The sequence below is a fragment of the Sapajus apella genome, unplaced genomic scaffold, assembly GCF_009761245.1.
Source record: "Sapajus apella isolate SASKATOON/1434 unplaced genomic scaffold, GSC_monkey_1.0 scaffold24, whole genome shotgun sequence".
NCBI classification, from domain to species: Eukaryota; Metazoa; Chordata; class Mammalia; order Primates; family Cebidae; genus Sapajus; species Sapajus apella.
Window position 1 is genome coordinate 8,742,391 of NW_022436964.1, and position 21,075 is coordinate 8,763,465.

A 21,075-nucleotide genomic window follows, 5' to 3' on the forward strand; every position below is an offset into this window, starting at 1 on the left:
TGATAAAAAAAATTATTACTTTGCCTATTGCCATAATGTTAACCTGTGTCAGTCATGAAACCTGGAGAGACACTACAGGGAGAAGCAACTTTTTCCCCCTAGTTCCAATGTGTGCCCGAGGTGGGCTCCTGCTGCACAGACTGCTTCCCCAGCACCCAGGTCTGGGTTCCAGGTTCTGCTTAGCTTTTGAAAAATGCATGGACTTTTAAAGTATTGAAAAACTAGATACTTTTTATAAGATTAAACAAAATATTATAGTCTGATTTTGGCCTGCCTATGAGAATGGATATTCAATTCACTAGGAAGGCAAAATGGCCTCTTCAATTCCTCCCCAACCCCTGCTGGCTTCTTTATTTATTTATTTATTATAAAGATGGGGTTTCACCATGATGGCCAGGCTAGCCTTGAACTCCTGACCTTAAAAAACATCACAATTCAGAAAATGTTTACACAGTCAATTGCCACACCTTTGATTCAAAGGCAAACCATTCTCTGTAATCTCTAGCATCTAGTGCCGAATGCACGTTAGAAAGTAACATGTCAACAAATAGTTCTGATGTGGTAAATTTTACTGTGAACCAACTCTGTCAGGTTCAAGGAAAAGCAAGCCTTTGATTTAACAGATTATTTCAGATTGTATTTATAAACACCAACAACAAAAAGGATACCGTCTTAGTAAATTCCTTGCCATCAAATTAACTTCTGTGGATTTCATCAAACTGTGTCATAGCTTACATTATTCCTGGAAGAATTGTTGAATCCCCATCTCATGGAAGCATGAGAAAAAAAGTGTAACATCATCTGTGCCTATCTCATTGCAGATTTGTGGCCAACATGCCATTTTGCAGTACAAATTAAGCAATTCTTTTATTCATTAAAATCTTGTCAAAACTGGTAACTGTTGTAATCTTCCAAACAGTCTTTGTGTGAGCAACACGGCTGTTTATTCATCTGGGTGCAGGTGGGCTAAGGCCGAAAAGGCCTTGAACTCCTGACCTCAAGTGATCCACCCGCCTCAGCCTCCAGAGTACTGGGATTACAGGCATGAGCCACTGTACCTGGCCAGAACTCTTAAAACTCAAAAAGAAGAAAGTGAACAACCTGATGATTTTTTTTTTTTTTGAGATACGGTCTTGTTCTGTTGCTTAGGCTGAAGTGCAGTGGCACAATCATGGCTCACTGTAGCCTTGATCTCCCAGGCTCAAGTGATCTTTCTACACCAGCCTCCCAAGTAGCTGGAATTACAGGCACGTATCACCCATGCCCAGCTAATTTTTAAAATATTTTCTGTAGATATAGGGTCTCACTGTGTTGCCCAGGCTGTTTTGAACTCCTGGGCTCAAACAATCCTCCCACCTTGGCTTCCCGAAGTGCTGGGACGAGCCACTGCACCTGGTCCCTGATTTTTGCAATGAGCAAAAGGCCTGAACAGACACTTCACCAAAGACGATATACAGATGGCAAATAAGCATATGAAAAGATGCTCCACATCATATGTCATCAGAGAAATGCAAATGACCACTATACGCCTATTGGAAGAGCCCAAATCCAGAACACTGACCACATCAAGTTCTGGCAAGGATGTGCAGCATTAGGAGTTCTCCTCCATTGCTGGTGGGAATACAAAATGGTATAGTCATTCTGGAAGACAGTGCAGCAGTGTTCTATAAAACTAAACGTACTCTTACCACATGGTCCAGCAATTGTATTCTTTGGTATTTACCCACATTAGTTGAAAACTTATATTCACACAAAAACCTGCAGGTTGACGTGTAGAGCAGCTTTATTCAGAATTGCCAAAACTTGGAAGCATTCAAGACATCCTTCAATAGGTGAATAAGAAAATCAAGTGTGACACAAAAAATACAGTGTGATACAAACAGTCAATGGAATATTATTCTATGCTAAGAATAAATGAGCCATCAAGCCATGAAGATGTGGAGGAACCTTAACTGCATATTTTTGAGTGAAAGAAAATGCTAATGCTTTATAATTCCAACTATATGTCACTGCGGAGAAAGCAAAACTATGAAGACAGTGAAAAGATCAGTGGTTGTCAAGGATTAGGGGTGAGGGAGGGATGAATAAGCAAAGCACGGAGGATTTTTATGGCAGTGAAAACACTCTATATGATAAGATAATGGTGGATACAGGTCAGTATCCCTTTGTCCAAACCTATAGAATGTATAACTCCATGAGTGAATCCTCATGTAAATTACAGACTTTGGGTGATGATGCATTTACGTAGAAATATCAGTTGTAACATGTACATTCTAGTGCCTAGTGCAGGATGTCTAGAGTGAAGGAGGCTGTGTATATGTGTGTTGAAGGTCAGGGAGCATATGCGAACTTTCTGTACTTCTCAATTTTTCTGGGAACCTAAAAAAGTCTTTTTTCATTTTTTGAGACGGAGTTTTGCTCTTGTTGCCCAGGATGGAGTGCAATGGCACGATCTTGGCTCACCGCAACCTCCGCCTCCCGGGTTCAAGAGATTCTCCTGCCTCAGCCTCCTGAATAGCTAGGACTGCAGGCATGCACTATCACGCCTGGCTAATTTTTATATTTTTAGTAGAGACAGGGTTTCACCATGTTGGTGAGTCAGACTGGTCTTAAACTCCTGACACCAGGTGATCCTCCTGCTTCGGCCTCCCACAGTGGTGGGATTACAGGTGTGAGCTGCGGCACCCTGCCTTCATTTTATTTTTCTATAGTGAAACATATGTTCAAAGGAAGCACCAAATAGCAGTATTAACTTTCCAAATTAGGACAGTCTTTTTATCAAATACTTTTGTGATTGAGGAAGAAGGTAGAATGCAATAGCCATGCCTCACCAAAGAACCAAATCCAAACACATGAAGCAATGAGCAAGACAAACATTGCTGAGTACAGAATTCTCCCGAGCCTAACACAGGGGCTGATGAGCCTTATTCCCTAGTTTCATTTTCCATTTGCATTTCTTGTTTCATGGTCACTGCAGTTCTAGGTACATATCAGTAAAAAGCAAAATGGTAATACGCCACCTTGTGGATGAATGAGGAATGAAATTCTTGTAGTGCTTTCGGTTTTGGTGGTGAGAATTTAACATTGTATCTGCATAGTTTTTCCCCTGGTAATACAAGCGATTTTTGCTCAGTGCAAATAAAATAAAATAACAACAACAACAACAACAAAAATCAAAAAGCCACACAGGAAATACACAAAGAACAGTAGGTACTCAAATATTTGTGGAGTATAGATTTTTAAAAATTAGTGATCATCACACCCTTGATTTGGAGTGGACCCTATTAAAGCATCCAACAAGATTGAAGGAAGGAATACCTTTTTCTATAACATTTAATATTTTAGGTAGGCTCTTGGTTTTCAGGCCTGACCTGACATTAGAATCTAATTTTCCAGATATACTTTTAATGTCTCTTATGGGTAGAAGTTAACAAAATTTGGTTTACATTCCATGCAGGTATAAGAATTATTTATTAGAACTATTGACAACCTTCCATTTCCATATGTGAAGTGTATTTATTAAGCCATCAAGGCCAGGCACAGGGGCTCATGCCTGTAATCCCAGTACTTTGGGAGGCTGAGGCACGCCGATCGCAACGTCAGGTGTTTGAGAGCAGCCTGACCAACTCAGAGAAAACTCATCTCTACTAAAAATACAAAAATTAGCTGAGTATGGTGGCCCATGCCTGTAAATCCCAGCTACTCAGGAGGCTGAGGCAGGAGAATTGCTTGAACCTGGGAGGTGGAGGTTGCAGTGAGCTGAGATGGCACCACTGCACTCCAGCCTGGGTGACACAGCAAGACACCATCTCAAAAAACAACAGTAACAACAACAGCAACAACAAATCAATTAGCCAAACAAACATTTGACTGTGGACAATTATGAGGTAGCTGTATAGAGCAGACAGACCTGGAGGTCACTTACTTCCTCTCCCAGAAAAGGTGATCTTAGGGCCATTGTCAAAGGGATGGAGAGCTTCTCAGCATTTTGTAGATTCTCTGTTTTCTTTTGGGTCTAGCAGGTAGCAGGTTCTCAGTCCGTTTTCTTTGTTGCAAAATAACAATGTTAGACCAGATGAGTAACTTACAATCTGTGTGCTTCAAAAAGTTATTCAAAGCACACTTCATTTAAAAATGTATTTTATGAAGTTAGTTTTCAAAATGTTTTTTAAAATATATGTTTTCTAAATTTAATAGGATAAAACAGTACAAACAGTAATATGAACCAAATTTGGATGTAATGGAGAGTGTTGAAGGAAATCCGGATGTGTTAACCAAAAAATATGCCTCTTTGACATAAAGATGTTTAAGCTAAGAGCAAGTGGGAAGAGGCAGTTACAGGAAAGCTCTCTGCCCTTCCTCTGTTTACCTAGAAGCAGGACACAGATTTACAAAGACAAAGGTGCCCTTCTTCCCTCTCTACCTGGAAGGACAAAGGTTAATCACTGAAGACAACTTTAGACCACACCTGAGTGGAGATGCCACAGCAGGAATCTCCATTAACAAGCTTTGCTAAGTGAATTTTATCTACCATTTATTTGCCTTCCCACAATTTGCCAACTCTAGAGACCCAAAGTTCTTTTCTTCTGTCTTGTCCTTTCTTTAGAAATTTAGCGTGTTTTTTGTTTGTTTATTTGAGACAGGGTCTTGCTTTGTCACCCAGGCTGGCGTGCAGTGGCATGATCATGGCTCACTGCAGCCTCGACCTCCTGGGCTCAAGGGGTCCTCTGGCCTCAGCCTCCCAAAGTACTGGGATTATAGGTGTGAGTCATCGTGTTGAGCCTTAATGTTCTTTATTGAAGTTTATAGAAACTAGAGGTCTGAGTCACCTCTTTGAGAACTATTCATTCCCTGGGCATCTCCCAATGCATATAAAGTATACATGATCATAAACATGTGTTTGCTCTTGCTTTGTTAATCTGTTTGTTGTTACAGCGTTCTTTCTAAGAACTCATTAGGGTTGAGGAAATAAAAGTAGTTTTCTTCCTTTACACCTTAAACTTAGTTAATGAGTTCTTATTGAGTAAATTTGCACTATATGAAGTAAATTTTGTGAGTCTGAAACACAAATACATTTGTGGTTATAAAATAACACTTGTTTTTATGGCATGGTGGTATACACCTGTAGTTCCAGCTATGCAGGAGGCTGAGGGTGGCAGATGGCTTAATTCCAGGATTTCGAGGCTGTAGTGTAAGCTTGCCTGTGAGTAGCCACTGCACTCCAGCCTGGGCAACATAGCGAGATCCCATCTCTCAAATAAATACGTAAGTAATTAAATAAAACATTATTTATATTCTATATTGGGCTTTTATGTAGAATTTTACATGTCTGTTTTCCAAGGTAGAATTCTGAAGACATTTACACTCAACCAGCTTATTTGGACTGTAGTCTGGTTATAATGCATTTCTCTACTACAGACTAACAGGTAATCATCATTATAATAGCCAATACAGAAGGCTTACTACACATTACACACTGATTTAGTGGCTTCACATGCAATAGGTCTTAAATCTTTCAAATGCTTTATGGGGTGCTATGGTGATTATTTCTTTCTCGCAGACAGGAAACTGGTGTAAGAGCCAGAGTCCCTCTTACCTACTACTAAGCTCTATCACCCCTCAGTAGAGCTTGGTCGTTCTGGTTTGCTTTTGCACATCCCTGTCTTGGAAATACGATCGCGACAACTCTCCCTAGCTAGACATGTTTATTTCCTCTTCTCTGTTTTGTCGATTCACACACATCCCAAGGCTCCAGCTCAAGTCCTACCTCTCTGGAAGGCATTGTCAGGCATACCTGACTCACAGCGTTCCCTTGCTCTCTGGCCCACTGTAGCATTGTCTCATGGTACGAAGCCTGTTTAAACGAAGTCCCAAGAGTGAGTTAGAGGAACCGGAAAAGTTCCCTAGGGCTTCTGGGTAGAGAGTGTAGAGGCAGGAGCTGAGGGGTGTGATAGGGAGAATCTGTGAACAGTGGTTTAGCTTAGAGTCTTCCCCTAAAGACAAGGGGAAGCACAAAATGACTTTTAGTGTGATTTGATCGGATTGGCATTTTGAAAGATTACTGCAGCACAAAAATGAGGTTGAGATAGACCGGTGTCAAATCTAAGGCTGGGAGAACAGAGAGTTGGCTACACCTGTGCAGGTAGGCGGTAATGACTTGCATTCAGTGGGAGTAGGGGTAAAAATGGATTGAGAGAGACTTGGTAACTATTTAGATGTGGAAAGTGTGAACCTTGATGTGAGACTCTAAGTTGGCAATTTTTAGATTAATTTTTCAAAAACGAATAGACTATTTTTTAGAGCAGTTTTAGGTTGGCAACTGCTGTTGCTGTACAGTTCTACGGGTTTTGATACATGCATAACGTCATGTATTCATCATGACAGCATCATACAGAATGGTTTCACTGCCCTAAAAATCCCCTGTGCTTCACATTTATCCCTCCCTCCTGCCTCCAACTTCCCCAACCACTGATCTGCTTACTGTCTCTAGTTTTGCTTTATCCAGAATGTAATATAATTGGAATCATGGAGTCTGTAGCCTTTTCAGACTGGCTTCTTTCACTTAGTAATATGCAGTTGAGTTTCCTCTATGTCTTTTTGTGGTTTGATAGCTCATTTCTTTTTAGCACAGAATAGTATGGCATTATATGGATATAAAGCAGCTGTTTTATCCATTCACCTGTTGTAGTTCATCTCAGTTGCTGCCACGTTTTGCCCATTCTGAATAAAGCTGCTATAAATATCCGTGTGACACAAAATAAAAATAAAATAAAATAGAAATAAAATATCCATTGGCCTGGCACGGTGGCTCATGCCTCTAATCCCAGTTTTTGGGAGGCCGAGGCAGGCAGATCACGAGGTCAAGAGACTGAGACCATCCTGGCCAACATGGTGAAACCCTGTCTCTACTAAAAATACAAAAATTAGCTGGGCGTGGTGGCATGTGCCTGTAATCCCAGCTACTCAGGAGGCTGGGGCAGGAGAATTGCTTGAACCCGTGAGGTGGAGGTTGCAGTGAGCCGAGATCACACCACTGCACTCCAGCTTGGTGCCTGGCACCTGGCGACAAAGCAAGACTCAAAAAAAGAAAAAAAAATTCATTTATCTGTCCCACTTGCATTCAGTGGGAGTAGGGGTAAAAATGGATTGCAGTAAAAACAAATAGGTTTTTGTGTGGACATAAGAATTCTTTCTTCTATATCCTATACTGATTACACAGTAATTATACATATGACTTAACATGTAAATGGTAGTTTAAAAGATTGGAGCCTGACTGCCTCATCTTAAACATTCTACAAATCTCTCCTTTTTCATACGTTTATTTATTTATTTATTTATTTATTTATTTATTGAGATGGAGTATTACTCTGCTGCTCAGGCTAGAGTGTAATGGATCAATCTCGGCTCACTGCAACCTACGCCTCCTGAGTTCAAGCGATTCTTCTGCCTCAACCTCCCAAGTAGCTGGGATTACAGGCGTTTACCACCATGCTCAGCTAATTTTTGTATTTTTCTTATAGAGACAGGGTTTCACCATGTTGGCCAGGCTGGTCTGGAACTCCTGGCCTCAGGTGATCTGCCTGCCTCGGCCTTCCAAAGTGCTAGGATTACAGGCGAGAACCACTGTGCCTGGCCTATTTATTTTTTAGTGACAGTGTCTCGTTTTGTCATCAGTCTGGAGTGCAGTGGTTTAATCACAGCTCACTGCTGCCTCGAATTCTGGGGCTCAGGTGATCCTCATGCCCCAGTTTCCCAAGTAACTGGGGCTATAGGCACGAGCCACCAACACTTGGCTGAGTCTTGCTCTGTCACCCAGGCTGGAGTGCAGTGGTGTGATCTCTAGCTCACTGCAACTGCTGCCTCCCAGGTTCAAGTGACTCTCATGCCTCAGCCTCCTGAGTATTTGGGACCACAGGCAAGTGCCGCCACTCCTGGCTAATTTTTGTATTTTTTATAGAGATGTGGTTTCACCATGTTTCCCAGGCTGGTCTCCATCTCCTGAGCTCAAATGATCCACCAGCTTCGGCCTCCCACAGTGTTGGGATTACAGGCATGAGCCACTGCACCAGGCCCTGGCAGATTTTTAAATTTTTCTTTCTTACTTTCTCCCCTTCTTTTCTTTTCATTTTTTTTATTCTTCTCTCTCTAATTTTAATTTTTAAATTTTTTGTAGAGACAGAAGTCTCTCTATTTGACCTAGGCTGGTCTTGAACTCTTTGACTCAAGGGGTACTCTTGTCTCAGTCTCCCAAAGTGCTGGGATTACAGGTGTAAGCCACTATGCCCTGTCCATTTTTATAAGTTTAGGTTAGTGCTTTCCTCCAAAGCTGATGAGAGGATTACATGAGACAGTGTGCAAAGTACTTAGCATTCTATTAATTCTTAAAACTACCTCTCCTCATTTATCTACTATGACTCATTTAATTATTTTCTCTCATTTAATTCTCATACCTTCTTGGAACCTAGGGCTTAGTGGAGTAAGACCCAGGGATGATTTATCAAGTTCTCACCTCCAGGCTTTTCTTATTTGATGTATCACTGATGAAGTTAAAAATATGCCATTCTGGCATATTGACTATTTTGCATTAAAAGCACTTGAAAAACAGTAGATACAAGAAAATCATTCTGACCTCTTTTCTGTTTCTTAAAAGCAGATGAAATTACCATGTGAGCGACATCCTCCCTATATAAGAAGGAATGCAGCATAATCTTATCAAGGATGGGAGTCAAGAGTGAGAGAATACTGTGAAGACCTTATTAAAATAACTCTTAAGCCTCTCCAGATAATTTAATTGCTTTTCATAACTTGTTATTACTACTCTTACTACCGGTATTACTATTACCGTTATTGTCACTATTCTTTCTTTAATTCTGTATAGATAAGTAACTGACCATAACTGCTTCTTTAGGTCCTTCTCTCCCTTCCCTTCCCTTTCCTTTCACTATCCCTTCCCCTTCCCTCCTTTCCTTCCTCTTCTCTGTTTCTTTTAAGGGGTGGTGTCTCACTGTGTCGCCCAGGCTGGAGTACAGTGGCGGGATCACAGCTCACTGCAGCCTCCACCTCCTGGGCCCAATCAATCCTCTCGGGTCGGCCTCTCAAACTACTGGGCAAGAGCCACCGCGCCTGGCCTAGAACATAAATTTAATATCAGGTAAACATTATGAGAGTTACAGACAGGGAAGGTAGAAAGAAGACCACACGGTCTGGACAGAATTTTATACAAATGTATAGAGCAAAAAAGAAAAGAAGAATTAAGCTTATTTCTTTGGATTCCATTGATTAAAAAATTTTAAAATAAATAAAAAACGTCTTTGTCCTTGAGAGGTAGGAGGATGCACCTTCGTGTAACCTTGCACCCTGCATATCCTGTGAGTGATCCCTGAGCTACTTCCCAGGGTGCGTGCGTGTTTGCAGCTCCGAGGGGCGGAAGGCCTCTGTGTGCACTGCAGTAGAGGGACAGCCTGTGACCGGGCTTGGGAAGTAGTCCAGGAGGCAGCGTGGAGGGGACCGTCACCGCCCATCTCGGCCACCTTCCACTAGCCGCTGGGGTTAACAGCGTCACAGACAGGGAATGCTCCCCTGGAGCTTACATTCGAATATGTTAATAACTCCAGAACCTGGTCAGTGGTCCGGGAGGAGGACGACCGCTTCCGGTAGGGCGGCCAGGAAAAGCCTCTGTGAAGAGGCGATCTTTGAGCTGGATTTTGGAGCTTTAATGTTTAAAGAGCGAACGGAACGAGCGATGCCTGACGTTCAACACAGCGGTTGCCAAGGAGCTAAGAGCGTCCCGCTTTGGCGTCCGTATTATGAACAGGAGGAAGGGGAAGAAAACCCAGAATTGTTTGAGAATGGTGCTTTCGCGGCTCTCAGTAGAAAACGGGGTTCCCACGTTAGTTTCTATCGCCTGGGGCTGAAGCGAAGCCCGAGATCCAGACCTTAGGGCCCCGGGGCCGCAGCGGGAGCAGGGCGTGGCCCCAGCGAGGCGAGGCTACGGTGGGGGGCGGGTCTACGGAAGCCGAACGGGCGCGGGAGTTCGGCTGTGGAAGCGAGCGCAAGCCGGCGGCGCGGAGGCGGGCTTTGGGCGTCGGGCCGCCCCCTCCCCACACTCCGCCCACATTGGCATTTACTTCAGTCGTTGAGCTTGCTACCTCGCAGAGACGCAGCTCCGGAGCTACTGAGCGGCTTTTGCTGGGTCGGCGGCGTCAGGGATCCGCCGCGGCGTGTCGTTGGCGTCGCCCGGCCTCTGGTGCGCCCCCGCGGCAGGCAGAGGTCACACTCCTGCCCCCTGGCTGGTCTGGGGTCCAGGCACCGCGTCGACGGCGGCTCCACAGGACGCGCGGACCGGGCCGCAGCCCCTGCCCCGAGCGGACTGCATTATGAGGCACCTGCCTTACTTCTGCCGCGGCCAAGTGGTGCATGGCTTCGGCCGCGGCTCCAAGCAGCTGGGCATCCCCACGGGTGAGAGCCGGGCGGCACGAGGTCTCCGGGCGGGGTCACGTGGGTAGCGGGGAAGGCGGCAGCCGCGGACTCGGGGCCGGGTGGTGTGACCTCTGGGCCGCGGCAGACGGGACACCCTTCTTCCTCCACGAGCTCCTCCTCTGCGACTAAGGACCGTTGTTCAGGTTGAGGGAGCTGGTCCCTGCCCCTGGATTTGAGCTCGGCGGAACCGTGGTTGAAGGGTGGTGAGGGCGGGAAGCCGGAGATGAATCACGATCCCCGGTTGACGCCTCCCTGGCCAGCCAAGGCACAGTTGGCCAACATGGCGCTTGTCTTGCCCATTAGAGACGCACCGTGGGCCAGATCGGGTGAACTCGCAAGCTGGCTCTTAAGGTGGTTTTGTTTTTAATTTGTAATTAAATAGTGTCCAAATGATGACACAGTTGAATGAGATTCAGCTAGCCTCCTTAGTCTGTCTACATTAATTTCAGTAATTGAGACCTGACTGGAATTCGTCCTTAGAAATACACGCCAGGGCTGCGTTTTGACTTAAGTCAGCCTTGAGCTTGGGGCCTAGGCTGGTGTGTTTCAATAATAAGAAACTGGTGGTTCACGCCTGTAATCCCATCACTTTGGGAGGCCAAGGAGGGTGGATCACCTGAGGTCAGGAGTTTGAGATTAGCCTGGCCAACATGGTAAAACCGTGTCTCTACCAAAAATACAAAAATTAGCCTGGCATGGTGGTGCGTGCCTGTAATCCCAGCTACTCAGGAAGCTGAAGCAGAAGAATCGCGTGAACCGCGAGATGGAGACTGCAGTGAGGCGAGATCATGCCACTACACTCCGGCCTGGGTGACCGTCTCAAAAAAAAAAAAAAAAAAAAAGAAAAACTTTTCAAGTATCTGTTTAGGAAAGAACAGATTTGAAAAAAAAAAATCCATCTATTCTGGTAGTTGTTTTTTTCCTCCTACTCCAAGAGTGTGACTTTTTTTTGGAGAGCTTTATACACTTACCCGGTACTTTGTTTATAACCTAATCATGTGGATAGGAGAGGGAAATCTGAGCCGGAAAATGGAAGGATGGGATAGATAATTATAGACAGAGTTGTAGGAGTCTTGTGAATGTACATTATTAGCTTTGCTTGATTTTTACCAATGTTTGGTTTTTGTTATTATTATTTTGAGACAGAGTCTGGTTCTGTTACCCAGGCTGGAGTGCAATGGTGGGATGTGATCATAACTTACTGCAGCCTCCATCTGCTGGGCTCAAGTGACCCTCCTGCCTCAGCCTCTCTGGTAGCTAAGACTGTAGGTGCAGGCCACTCTGCCCAGCTAATTTTTTAATTTTTTAGTAGAGACAGGATCTCACTACGTTACCCGGGCTGGTCTCAAACCCCTGAGCTTAACATGAGCCTCCTGCCTTGGCCTCCCAAAGTGCTAGAATTACAGGCATGAGCCACTGCACCCGGCTACAGACATTTAATACAAAATTTATAATACTCAAAATATTTAATTCTGTTTTTAGCTAATTTTCCTGAGCAAGTGGTAGATAATCTTCCAGCTGATATATCCACTGGCATTTATTATGGTTGGGCCAGTGTTGGAAGTGGAGATGTCCATAAGATGGTGATGAGCATAGGCTGGAACCCGTACTACAAGAACACGAAGAAATCCATGGTAAGCATTATATTTGTCTCTGTAACTGAAAATGGTATGATGACTTAGAGTAACGTATTATAGCATTAGATGAAGAAATAGCTCATCAGTGGTAATCACAATGTGGCTCAAAAACTGGAATTTTGGGCAATCTCTGCCTTTTAATTGGAAAGTTTAATTCATTTGCATTTAAAGTAATTACTGATAAGGAGGGACTTCTGTTTTGCTATTTGTTTTTTATATGCCTTACAACTTTTATGTCCCTCACTTCTTCCATTACTGCCCTTTGTAGTAGTTTTTATTTTTATTTTTTTTGTAGCAACGTATTTTAATTTCCTTTCTCATTACTTTCTATGTATTTCTATAGATACTGTCTTTGTGGTTACCATGGGGTTTATATTTAACATCCTGAAATTCTAGAAGTTTAATTCAAGTTTATACCAACTTAATTTCAATAGCATACAGAGCTCACAAATTGCATCCTTTTTTTTTTCTCTTTTAAAAGATAAGGTCTCACTACGTTGCCCAGACTGGAGTGCAGTGGCTATTCACAGGCCAGGTTGTAGCACATCGTAGCTTCAAACTCATAGGCTCAAATAATTCTCCTCCTTCAGCCTCCAGAGAGCTGGGACTATAGGTGCATGCCACTGTCTGCATCCAGCTCAGATTATATCCTTATATATTGTGGTACCCAATAACAAAGATTAATAATTTTTTTATGCATTTGTTTTTAAAATTATGTAGAAAATAGAGTTAAAAACCAAAATTATAATACTGACTTTGATAATTGCTATGAAAGACTCACTTTACCAAAGATAAAAATGATTTAAAAGCATATTTCATAAAATTGAGCTTGCCACAATTAGTGCACTTCATTTACCATTTACTTCATACATCAATTAGTTGGTCACCCTCTTAAGATAAAACAGGTTACTACCTGGATGGTGCTTATTGATATAGTCCCTCATTGGTGCTTTTTGCTTTCCTTTTTAAACCACCTGAGGGTATGGTATACTTTTCTGCCGTACTCTTTTTACAGGACCCACACAACTTCAGTGTTTTATCTGTTAGATTTGGCTGAACCTTTTGTCAGCTGAAATGTGTGGCAAAAGCAAAATACAGTTAATCTAAATTTTGTTCTTCGTGGAGTTAATAGAAGTGAAGTGTGTCACTATTGGAAAGCTATGGAGTTAAATGCTGGTATAAGCAATAGTAACGACCCAGAGCTGCTTAACATTTTGCTTAGTATTTCAGTTATTTTTGAGTATTAATGATTTGAAAATTATTGTTTGGAGACAAGGAAAACAATGGAAAGATCACAAAATACTTTTCTGTTGAATGAGGAAGGAAAAGAAAGGGAGGGGACAATATCCTATGACTAATTTTTCTTTGGCTTCTCAGATAACAAAAATGTTATAATAGAGCCAGTTAACAAATGCCTTTTGAGTGTTAGGAAAAATAGAATTTGAAATCTAGGCATATCTTACCAGTGGAAAATTGAACTTCTGCTTGCCTTTGCCAGTAATGGACATCTGTGAACTGCCTGTGCAAGTCCTTTGCCCTTAAAAGAAATGTGTTGTCTTACTGACCTTAAATAAGTTCTTCATGACACAACTAGATTCACTTTCTTTGTTGGAACTGTGTACTGTATTACAAACTTCTTTCATCATGTTGCTTTTTTTTTTTTTCTTAAAGTCAATGGTGTATTGAACGGAGGTTTTTTTTTTTCTTCAGGTAGGGCCCTGCTCTGTCACCCAGGCTGCAGTACAATGATGCAATCTCAGCTCACTGCAGCCTCAAATTCCTGGGCTGAAGTGATCCTCCCATCACAGCCTCCCAAATAGCTAGGACCACAGGCATGTGCCACCATGCCTGGCTATTTTTAATTTTTTTTTTATAGTGATGAGGTTTCAGCATGTTACCCAAACTGGTCTCAAACTTTTGGGCTCAAGCAATCTCCTTCCTCAGCCTCCCAAGGTGCCAGGATCACAGGCATGAGCACTGCACCCAGCCTAGAGGTTCTTAATTTTTAATATAATCTAATTCAAGATTTTTCTTTAATAGCTAGTCGTTTATATAATCTGTTTAAGAAATCTTTGCCTACTCCAAAGTCATGAGGTACTTCTTTGTGGTTTTTTTCTAAATGCTTAATTAACTGACATATCTTCAAATTGATTTTTTTTTAGTATGGTATCTGGTAGAGATAATTAATACTTTTTTTCTTATGGATGTAGGATTGACCTGCTTATTCATTGAAAATACCATCCTTTCGCAACAGTGCTGCAGTATTACTTGGGACATAAATCAAGTGACCTTACATGTGTGTGAATCCAAAAATACACTCATACATACTTGGTCTGCTTGTCTTATCATAGGTCTTGATATCTAGTTGTATAAGCCCTCTAATTTTGTTCTTAAGATTTTCTTGGATAATTTTGGCTTTTCCATATACATTTTGGAAACACTTGTCAGGTTCTCCTATTTTTAAAAACTCACTAGGATTTTTGTTAGGGGCAGCATTGACTTTGTAGGTTAGTTTGGGAAGTTTGCCATTTCTCTCAATAGTGTCTTGTAATTGTCAGTGTCATGGTTTTGCATATCGTTTCTTTTTTTTTTTTTTTTTTTTTTGAGACAGAGTCTCACTCTGTTGCCCAGGCTAGAGTGCTGGAGTGCAATGGCGTGATCTTTGCTCACTGCAACCTCCACCTCCCAGGTTTGAGCAATTCTCCTGCCTCAGCCTCCAGTAGGCATGCACCACCATGCCCTGATGATTTTTGTGTTTTTAGTAGAGATGGGGTTTTACCATGTTGGCCAGGCTGATCTTGAACTCTTGACCTCAAATGAACTGCCCTCCTCGGTCTCCCAAAAGTGCTGGGATTACAGGCGTGAGCATCTGCGCCCGGCTGGTCTTAAATATCTTAGTTTCTTTTTTATTATTCAAATGTTTACTGAAAAGAAAGAATACACATCAAATGTATTGGTTCATAGCCCCAAAGCCATGGGGCACTTTATGTATCTTCTAACTCAAAGTGCCCCCTGCCCATTACAGACGAGAAAACTAAGCCCCACAAAAGCTAGTTATACAGTTAACCAAGTATGGGAACCCAGACTTTTGACTCTAAAGCAGTGCTCTTAACCACAATACTGCCCAGACGATTTAGCTGAACTAGATTTTAAGGCACTTTCTACCTCATGCAGCATTTTGCTTTAACATGCCCTATGCCCTTTTGCCACTTTGCTCCCTGATCAAGAAGCTGCATGGCTCCCCTGCGCCATCAGTTCTCAGCTCTGCCAAACTCTGAAGTTTCCATGCTTGTTATGTGTCAGAGATGTACAGACCTGACTGGCCTTACAACTAATTTTTTAGTAGTAACATCTTTTAATACTTTTCTCATTCCCTCTTTGGTGTCCTGTTTTCTCACCTTGATAAGATGCTTACTTCCTTGGATACATGTCAGGTTTTTCTTTTTTTTTTTTTTTTTTTTTTAAGTGACAGCAAATCATGCCAGACGCTGCCACCTCACTCAGGTTTATAAGACAGGGGCACAAATAGGAGCACTGGGAAAATTTAGGGGAAAACTGCACCTAGATTTTAACCTAAATCATTAAAAATTTAAGGAGTGTTGATTGTTTCATTTAAATTAACCCACCATAAACATGAAGGTATATTTCAGATTTCAGGTACACTGTAATCTGATAGCACTCTTTTTAACATTTCTTGACTATAGGAAACACATATCATGCATACCTTCAAAGAGGACTTCTATGGGGAAATCCTCAATGTGGCCATTGTTGGCTACCTCAGACCAGAAAAGGACTTTGATTCTTTAGGTAAGTTCTTATTTTAATCTTCTTAATTATCACTACTGCTCCTGCAGGTACCTCTACCACTACTACCAGGCAGGACTGATAACATTTGAGCGTTTAACATATGCCAGGCACTGTTTTAAGTGCTTTACATGAATTTATCTTCTTTTACCTGTGAGGGATTATTTTGCCTGTTTCCCAGATGAGGAAGTGGCACAGAGAGATTAACATTCTGAAAGTCATAAAGTAAGGTAGCCTAGCTTCCAACTTAGCAGGCTGGCTGCTTCTCTCCAGCAGTAAGAAGTTAATGAAATCTTTCAAAATGTGTGGTGTTTGAGATATAGTAAATCAGAGAACATTTGAAATAAATGTTATCAGGTATCTGTTAGTGTAGTGTGATACTTTCAACTCTGTTGTAAAGTTTCTTTTACAAGTATAAATACCAACCAAAAAGAATAGTGAATGCTTGTTTCCTCCATTTGATATTTGCAGTTTCCTCCATTTGATATTTTTGCCTATGCCTTTCTTTTAAATTATAAGATTAGGGACATATCTTTTTTTTTTTTTTTTTTGAGATGGAATTTTGCTCTTTCTAGCCCAGGCTAGAGTGCAGTGGTGCAATCTCGGCTCACTGCATCCTCCGCCTCCCAGGTTCAAGGGATTCTCCTGTCTAGCCTCCTCAGTAGCTGGGATTACAGGTGCCCGCCACCACGCCCAGCTAATTTTTCTATTTTTAGTAGAGATGAAGTTTCACCATGTTGGTCAGGCTGGTCTCAAACTCCTGACCGCAGGTGATCTGCCCAAAGTGCTGGGATTATAGATGTGAGACACCACGCCTGGCCTAGGGACATGTCTTTTGTGTACCATTGACTTAGGCCTGGAAGGAGTGATGGAACAAACATTCACTGGGTATCTACCCTGTGCGAGAGATACTACCAGCCTGTGAGTTTTTAGGAGAGGCTAAACAGGACTAGTAAAAAGTATGTTAACAGTTTTTCATCATTTTTATCTGGTATATTCTTTCTGCAGAGTCACTTATTTCAGCAATTCAAGGTGATATTGAGGAAGCTAAGAAACAACTAGATTTACCAGAACATTTGAAAATCAAAGAAGACAATTTCTTCCAGGTTTCCAAAAGCAAAACAATGAATGAACACTGATGAAAAATTGTATTTATTCATTCACTGTTTTCTAGTGTTTCTGTGTTTATTACTGTCCATTCTCATCTTGGTTATGTTGTAAGAATCAAACACTTTCCTACAGTTGTGAATTAAACAGTACAATGTAGTTACCATATCATGCGTCAACTGTTAAATGAAGCCCATCATGTCATAGCACTAAAAGATTCATTTAAAAATCAAGATTTAAAAAATGCATATTGATTAAAATATACCACTAGAAAGGTATTACTTGTGTGTAAGTACGGGTAAAAAGGCAAATCACTAGTTTGAGATGAAATATGAAATTTTCATGGTAAAATACCAGCATGTATGTACTTGTATAGTGTATACTTCTAAACAAAGAAGGCTTATAAAAGTAAATGCATTATGGCCAAGTGCAGTGGCTTGTGCCTGTAATCCCAGCACTTTGGGAACTGAGGTGGGAGGATTGCTTGAGTTCAAGACCAGTCTGGGCAACATAGCGAGACCCCATCTCTGTTTAAAAAAAAAAAAAAAAAAAAAAAAGGAAATGCATTATATAGAAAATTGATAGTTTATCATAAACCTACAGGGAAGAAACCCAGACTTTGCATTTTTGATATTTTGTGCATTAATACATTACAAACATGAAGATGTTTGTGAAATTTTGTTTTAGTCATTTTCTTTGAAGTCACATCATTGTACCATTTTCATTTTGTATAGAGCTACTTCAGTTCTAAGTCCTCTGGACTTCCCCTATCTGTTTTTTGTTGTTGTTGAAGACAGTAAAGTAAGTGTTTTCAAATCTGTATGTCTCCTTTTTGTTGGATAATGCTTCTTTTTAAGGGTAAATATTCTTGTTCTTCAACATTTTTCTTTGGTTCTTTTTTCCTTTTTTAGGAAAAACAAAACAGAGTTCATCTTTAGGTTTACATGTACCAATTTCTTAAAGAACACAAAATGTTTCCCTCACTAGCAAAACTATTTAAGGGCCAATTAAGCTATGAAATAGTTATAAAATTATTTATTTTTAATATTTAAGGCCTTGAAATTAATTTTGTTCCAAGGCAAATCTAAACTGGTGTAGCTGTATATGTGCAATATAATTTAATGCTAGTCTAAAAATTACTTGTAGCTTGAGGTAAAAGCATAACGTTTTAGTTAATAGTCTTCATACTGTGGATTTTTCCTCCAACTAACCAATATGTGGGAAATAAAGATTACAGATTCCTTTGGGCCCTCTCAAGCAGTACATTGCATCATTGTTCACTGTAGCAACAGATTTGGTGGTGATACGGGGATAGAGATAGAAACATAGAAGGTAATTTTAAAGTTAATTGATTATGAATCGTTTTCCCCTAATCTGCATAAATGAATTAGAACTGATTTTAATAAAAATACTTTATTTTGTGTAAAAAGTATTCAGAAAAACATCTAAAGCTGTTGGAGAAGAGGGACTCATAGATACAGTTGGATTGTGTTTTACTTTTTATTTCTTTATAAATGTCAAAAAGACGGTTTTTAATGTTAGAAATCCTATACTTGAAAGAAACCTCGGTTATCAGTGGCTTTATGAAGCAAAGTTAACAAACATGGGAAATGTGAAAATGTTTGTGTTTTGTCTGAATAGCTTGTTACTAAATACTCTCTTTAGGTGTGTGAAAGTTCGTTGTTAGGTTATTGTCCCTTTACATCTTATTAAATAGCCATTGCTTCTGAGAATCAGATCGTGTGGTGTTTGAGGGGTTAATGGTGTCTATATTTTTCAAAAACTTACAAGAAGTTACAGTAGTACCATTTTGATTAGTCGGAATGTTTTCAGGCCTTGAAATAAATTTTGACTAGGTGATATTTTTTCTTTCCCTGTGTCAGCTTGAATCTTTTATTCATTTCTAATTTATTGGCTGATTGCTACCCTCAGTGTGTTAAGTTGCCTGAAGAGCAAGTTATAGGTGGCAGCTGTAGTGAGAACCTGGCATGCAGCGGTAGTTCTACAACCAAGGGCATTGCCTTCAAGATCCCCTGTGTTTACGCCTGCAGCACTGTGACTGAGGTTTATTTGGAGAGCATTCACAGGGCATCACTACTAAAGTCCACTTCCTGAGAATAAGGGTTCCTGTTACATTTTGGAGTTATAAGAGCTACAAGAGTGTAGGTAGGTCTGGGTTCTCTTGCATAACTCCTGTTCCAAAACAGAGTTCTATTGTAACCTTCTAGTCTTTTGCCACCAACCCCATAATCAGCAACATTGAACTCATTTGCCTTTCTCTGTTGCATGCTGATACTCTTTCAACCCTCATCCCCAGGACTCTCATCTTCCTCAACTTTGGAGGCTTACAAGTCTGCAGTTAGAGCTTATCATGAAACATGATTCTGATTGGGAGACGGAAGTGGAAGTCTTGTCTTCAGAGATGGAGCGAAGAAACAAACCTATTCTGCCAAAAGAGATGACATCATAAACAAAAGCAGAAACAAATTGTAGTATAAACTCTGCATGTAATTTGGCAGATCCAGGGTTATCAGATGCAGAAATTGAAATGACTGTTTAATATATATAATGTAATAAAAGAGTAACAAAAATGGTCAAATGGCAAGGTGTATAAAAATTTGGCAGCTGTGCTGTGGCATGTGCCTATAATCCTAGCCATTTGGGAGGCTGAAGCAGGAGGATTACTTGAGACCAGAATTGCTGTGATGACCACTTGTGACTAGCCACTGCACTCCAGCCTGGGCAACATAGTAAGATCCTGTCTCTATTAAAATTTAAAGTAAAAATTGGGCAGATACTCAGGAATTGTCCAAAATAGAATTTACAGTTACAAAGAAAACTTGAAATAAAAAATTCAATGGACGGGTTAAATACATCTTATTGAGAATTAGTGAACTATAAGGCTTAAGTCTGTGACTGTGCTAGTGGCAGTTGGCTTTTAGGTCAGGTGATAACTGGAATTTGAACCCTAGCTTGTCTCTCAGGCAGCTCACTAAGGCTTTGGACATATCCTGTGCTTATTTTTCTTGTTCTGTGTATATTTGAGAGTGACCTACTTGACTATTGTCAGAATTTCCACTTTGGTTCCCTGAACATTACAAGGGCCAAGTAGAAGCCAGGATAGTAAAACACAAAAATGCTATATCTCCAGGAAAATTGGAGAGGTCATCATCAAAAATCCTGAAAGATTAGCTGGGTGTGATGTTGTGGGCCTATGGTTCCAGCTACTTGGTAAACTGAGGTGGGAGAATAGCTTGAGCTCAGGAGTTCGAGACTGCCGTATGCTCTAATCATGCCCATGAATAGCTACTGCACTCCAGTTTGGGCAGCATAGGGAAACCCTGTCTCAAAGAACAAAATGCTGGAAGTTTGAGGATAGGGGCTCCTATTATATCTGTTTAGCCTATACAGAAGTTTGCTAAATCTTGGAGAATGACTATTATCAGCTAATCAGGTGATTATTTCAACTGCAGCTATTGTTTAGGATATGTAAAAGTATCAGCAAATTTCTAAGGACTGCTGTAAGGAACATATTGAACACAATGCAAAGGAGAAAAATTAGGAATAAAAATGTGTCATAATGTAAAGCTGTTTTGTAATGAACGATAATGAATGTGACACAAACATTTGCCAAATGCAGCTAACAAAAGATTTATAGTTTTAAATAATATTAGATAAAGAAGTTTGAAGATGAGTCATGATCTAAGCTTTCATCTCAAAAAGCTAGAAAACAACGATAAAAGAAACCAGATACCTCACAAAAATATGTATGTATATACATTTCAGGAACAGGCAAAAGCCATCTACAGCGGGGGTTGACAACCCCAGGCCATGGATCTGGACCGTGGCCATGGATTAGTACATTAGGAACTGGGCCACTTAGCAGGAGGTGCAATGTGGACAAGTGAGCATTACCACCTGATATGGTTAGGCTTTGTGTCCCTACCCAAATCTCGTCTTGAATTATCCCCATAATCCCCACATGTCAAGGAAGAAACCAGGTGGAAGTGATTGAATCATGGGTGAAACCGCCAGCCTTGCGGAACTG

At 41.0% G+C, this 21,075-nt stretch overlaps 1 protein-coding gene across 2 annotated transcripts; it reads left to right on the plus strand.

Moving 5' to 3' along the window:
- The first annotated feature begins 10,021 nt into the window (after positions 1-10,021).
- Positions 10,022-19,620, plus strand: RFK (riboflavin kinase). 2 transcript variants are annotated; one of them, XM_032290886.1, is made up of 4 exons: positions 10,022-10,458; positions 11,962-12,113; positions 15,821-15,923; positions 19,345-19,620. In XM_032290886.1, exons 1-4 carry the CDS (start codon positions 10,377-10,379, stop codon positions 19,407-19,409), a joined length of 402 nt encoding a protein of 133 aa, XP_032146777.1. In that variant the 5' UTR covers positions 10,022-10,376; the 3' UTR covers positions 19,410-19,620. The 2 variants fall into 2 exon arrangements, with proteins under 2 accessions (XP_032146777.1, XP_032146776.1); XM_032290885.1 differs by lacking the exon at positions 19,345-19,620 and adding an exon at positions 16,929-18,896.
- Positions 19,621-21,075: the final 1,455 nt, after the last annotated feature.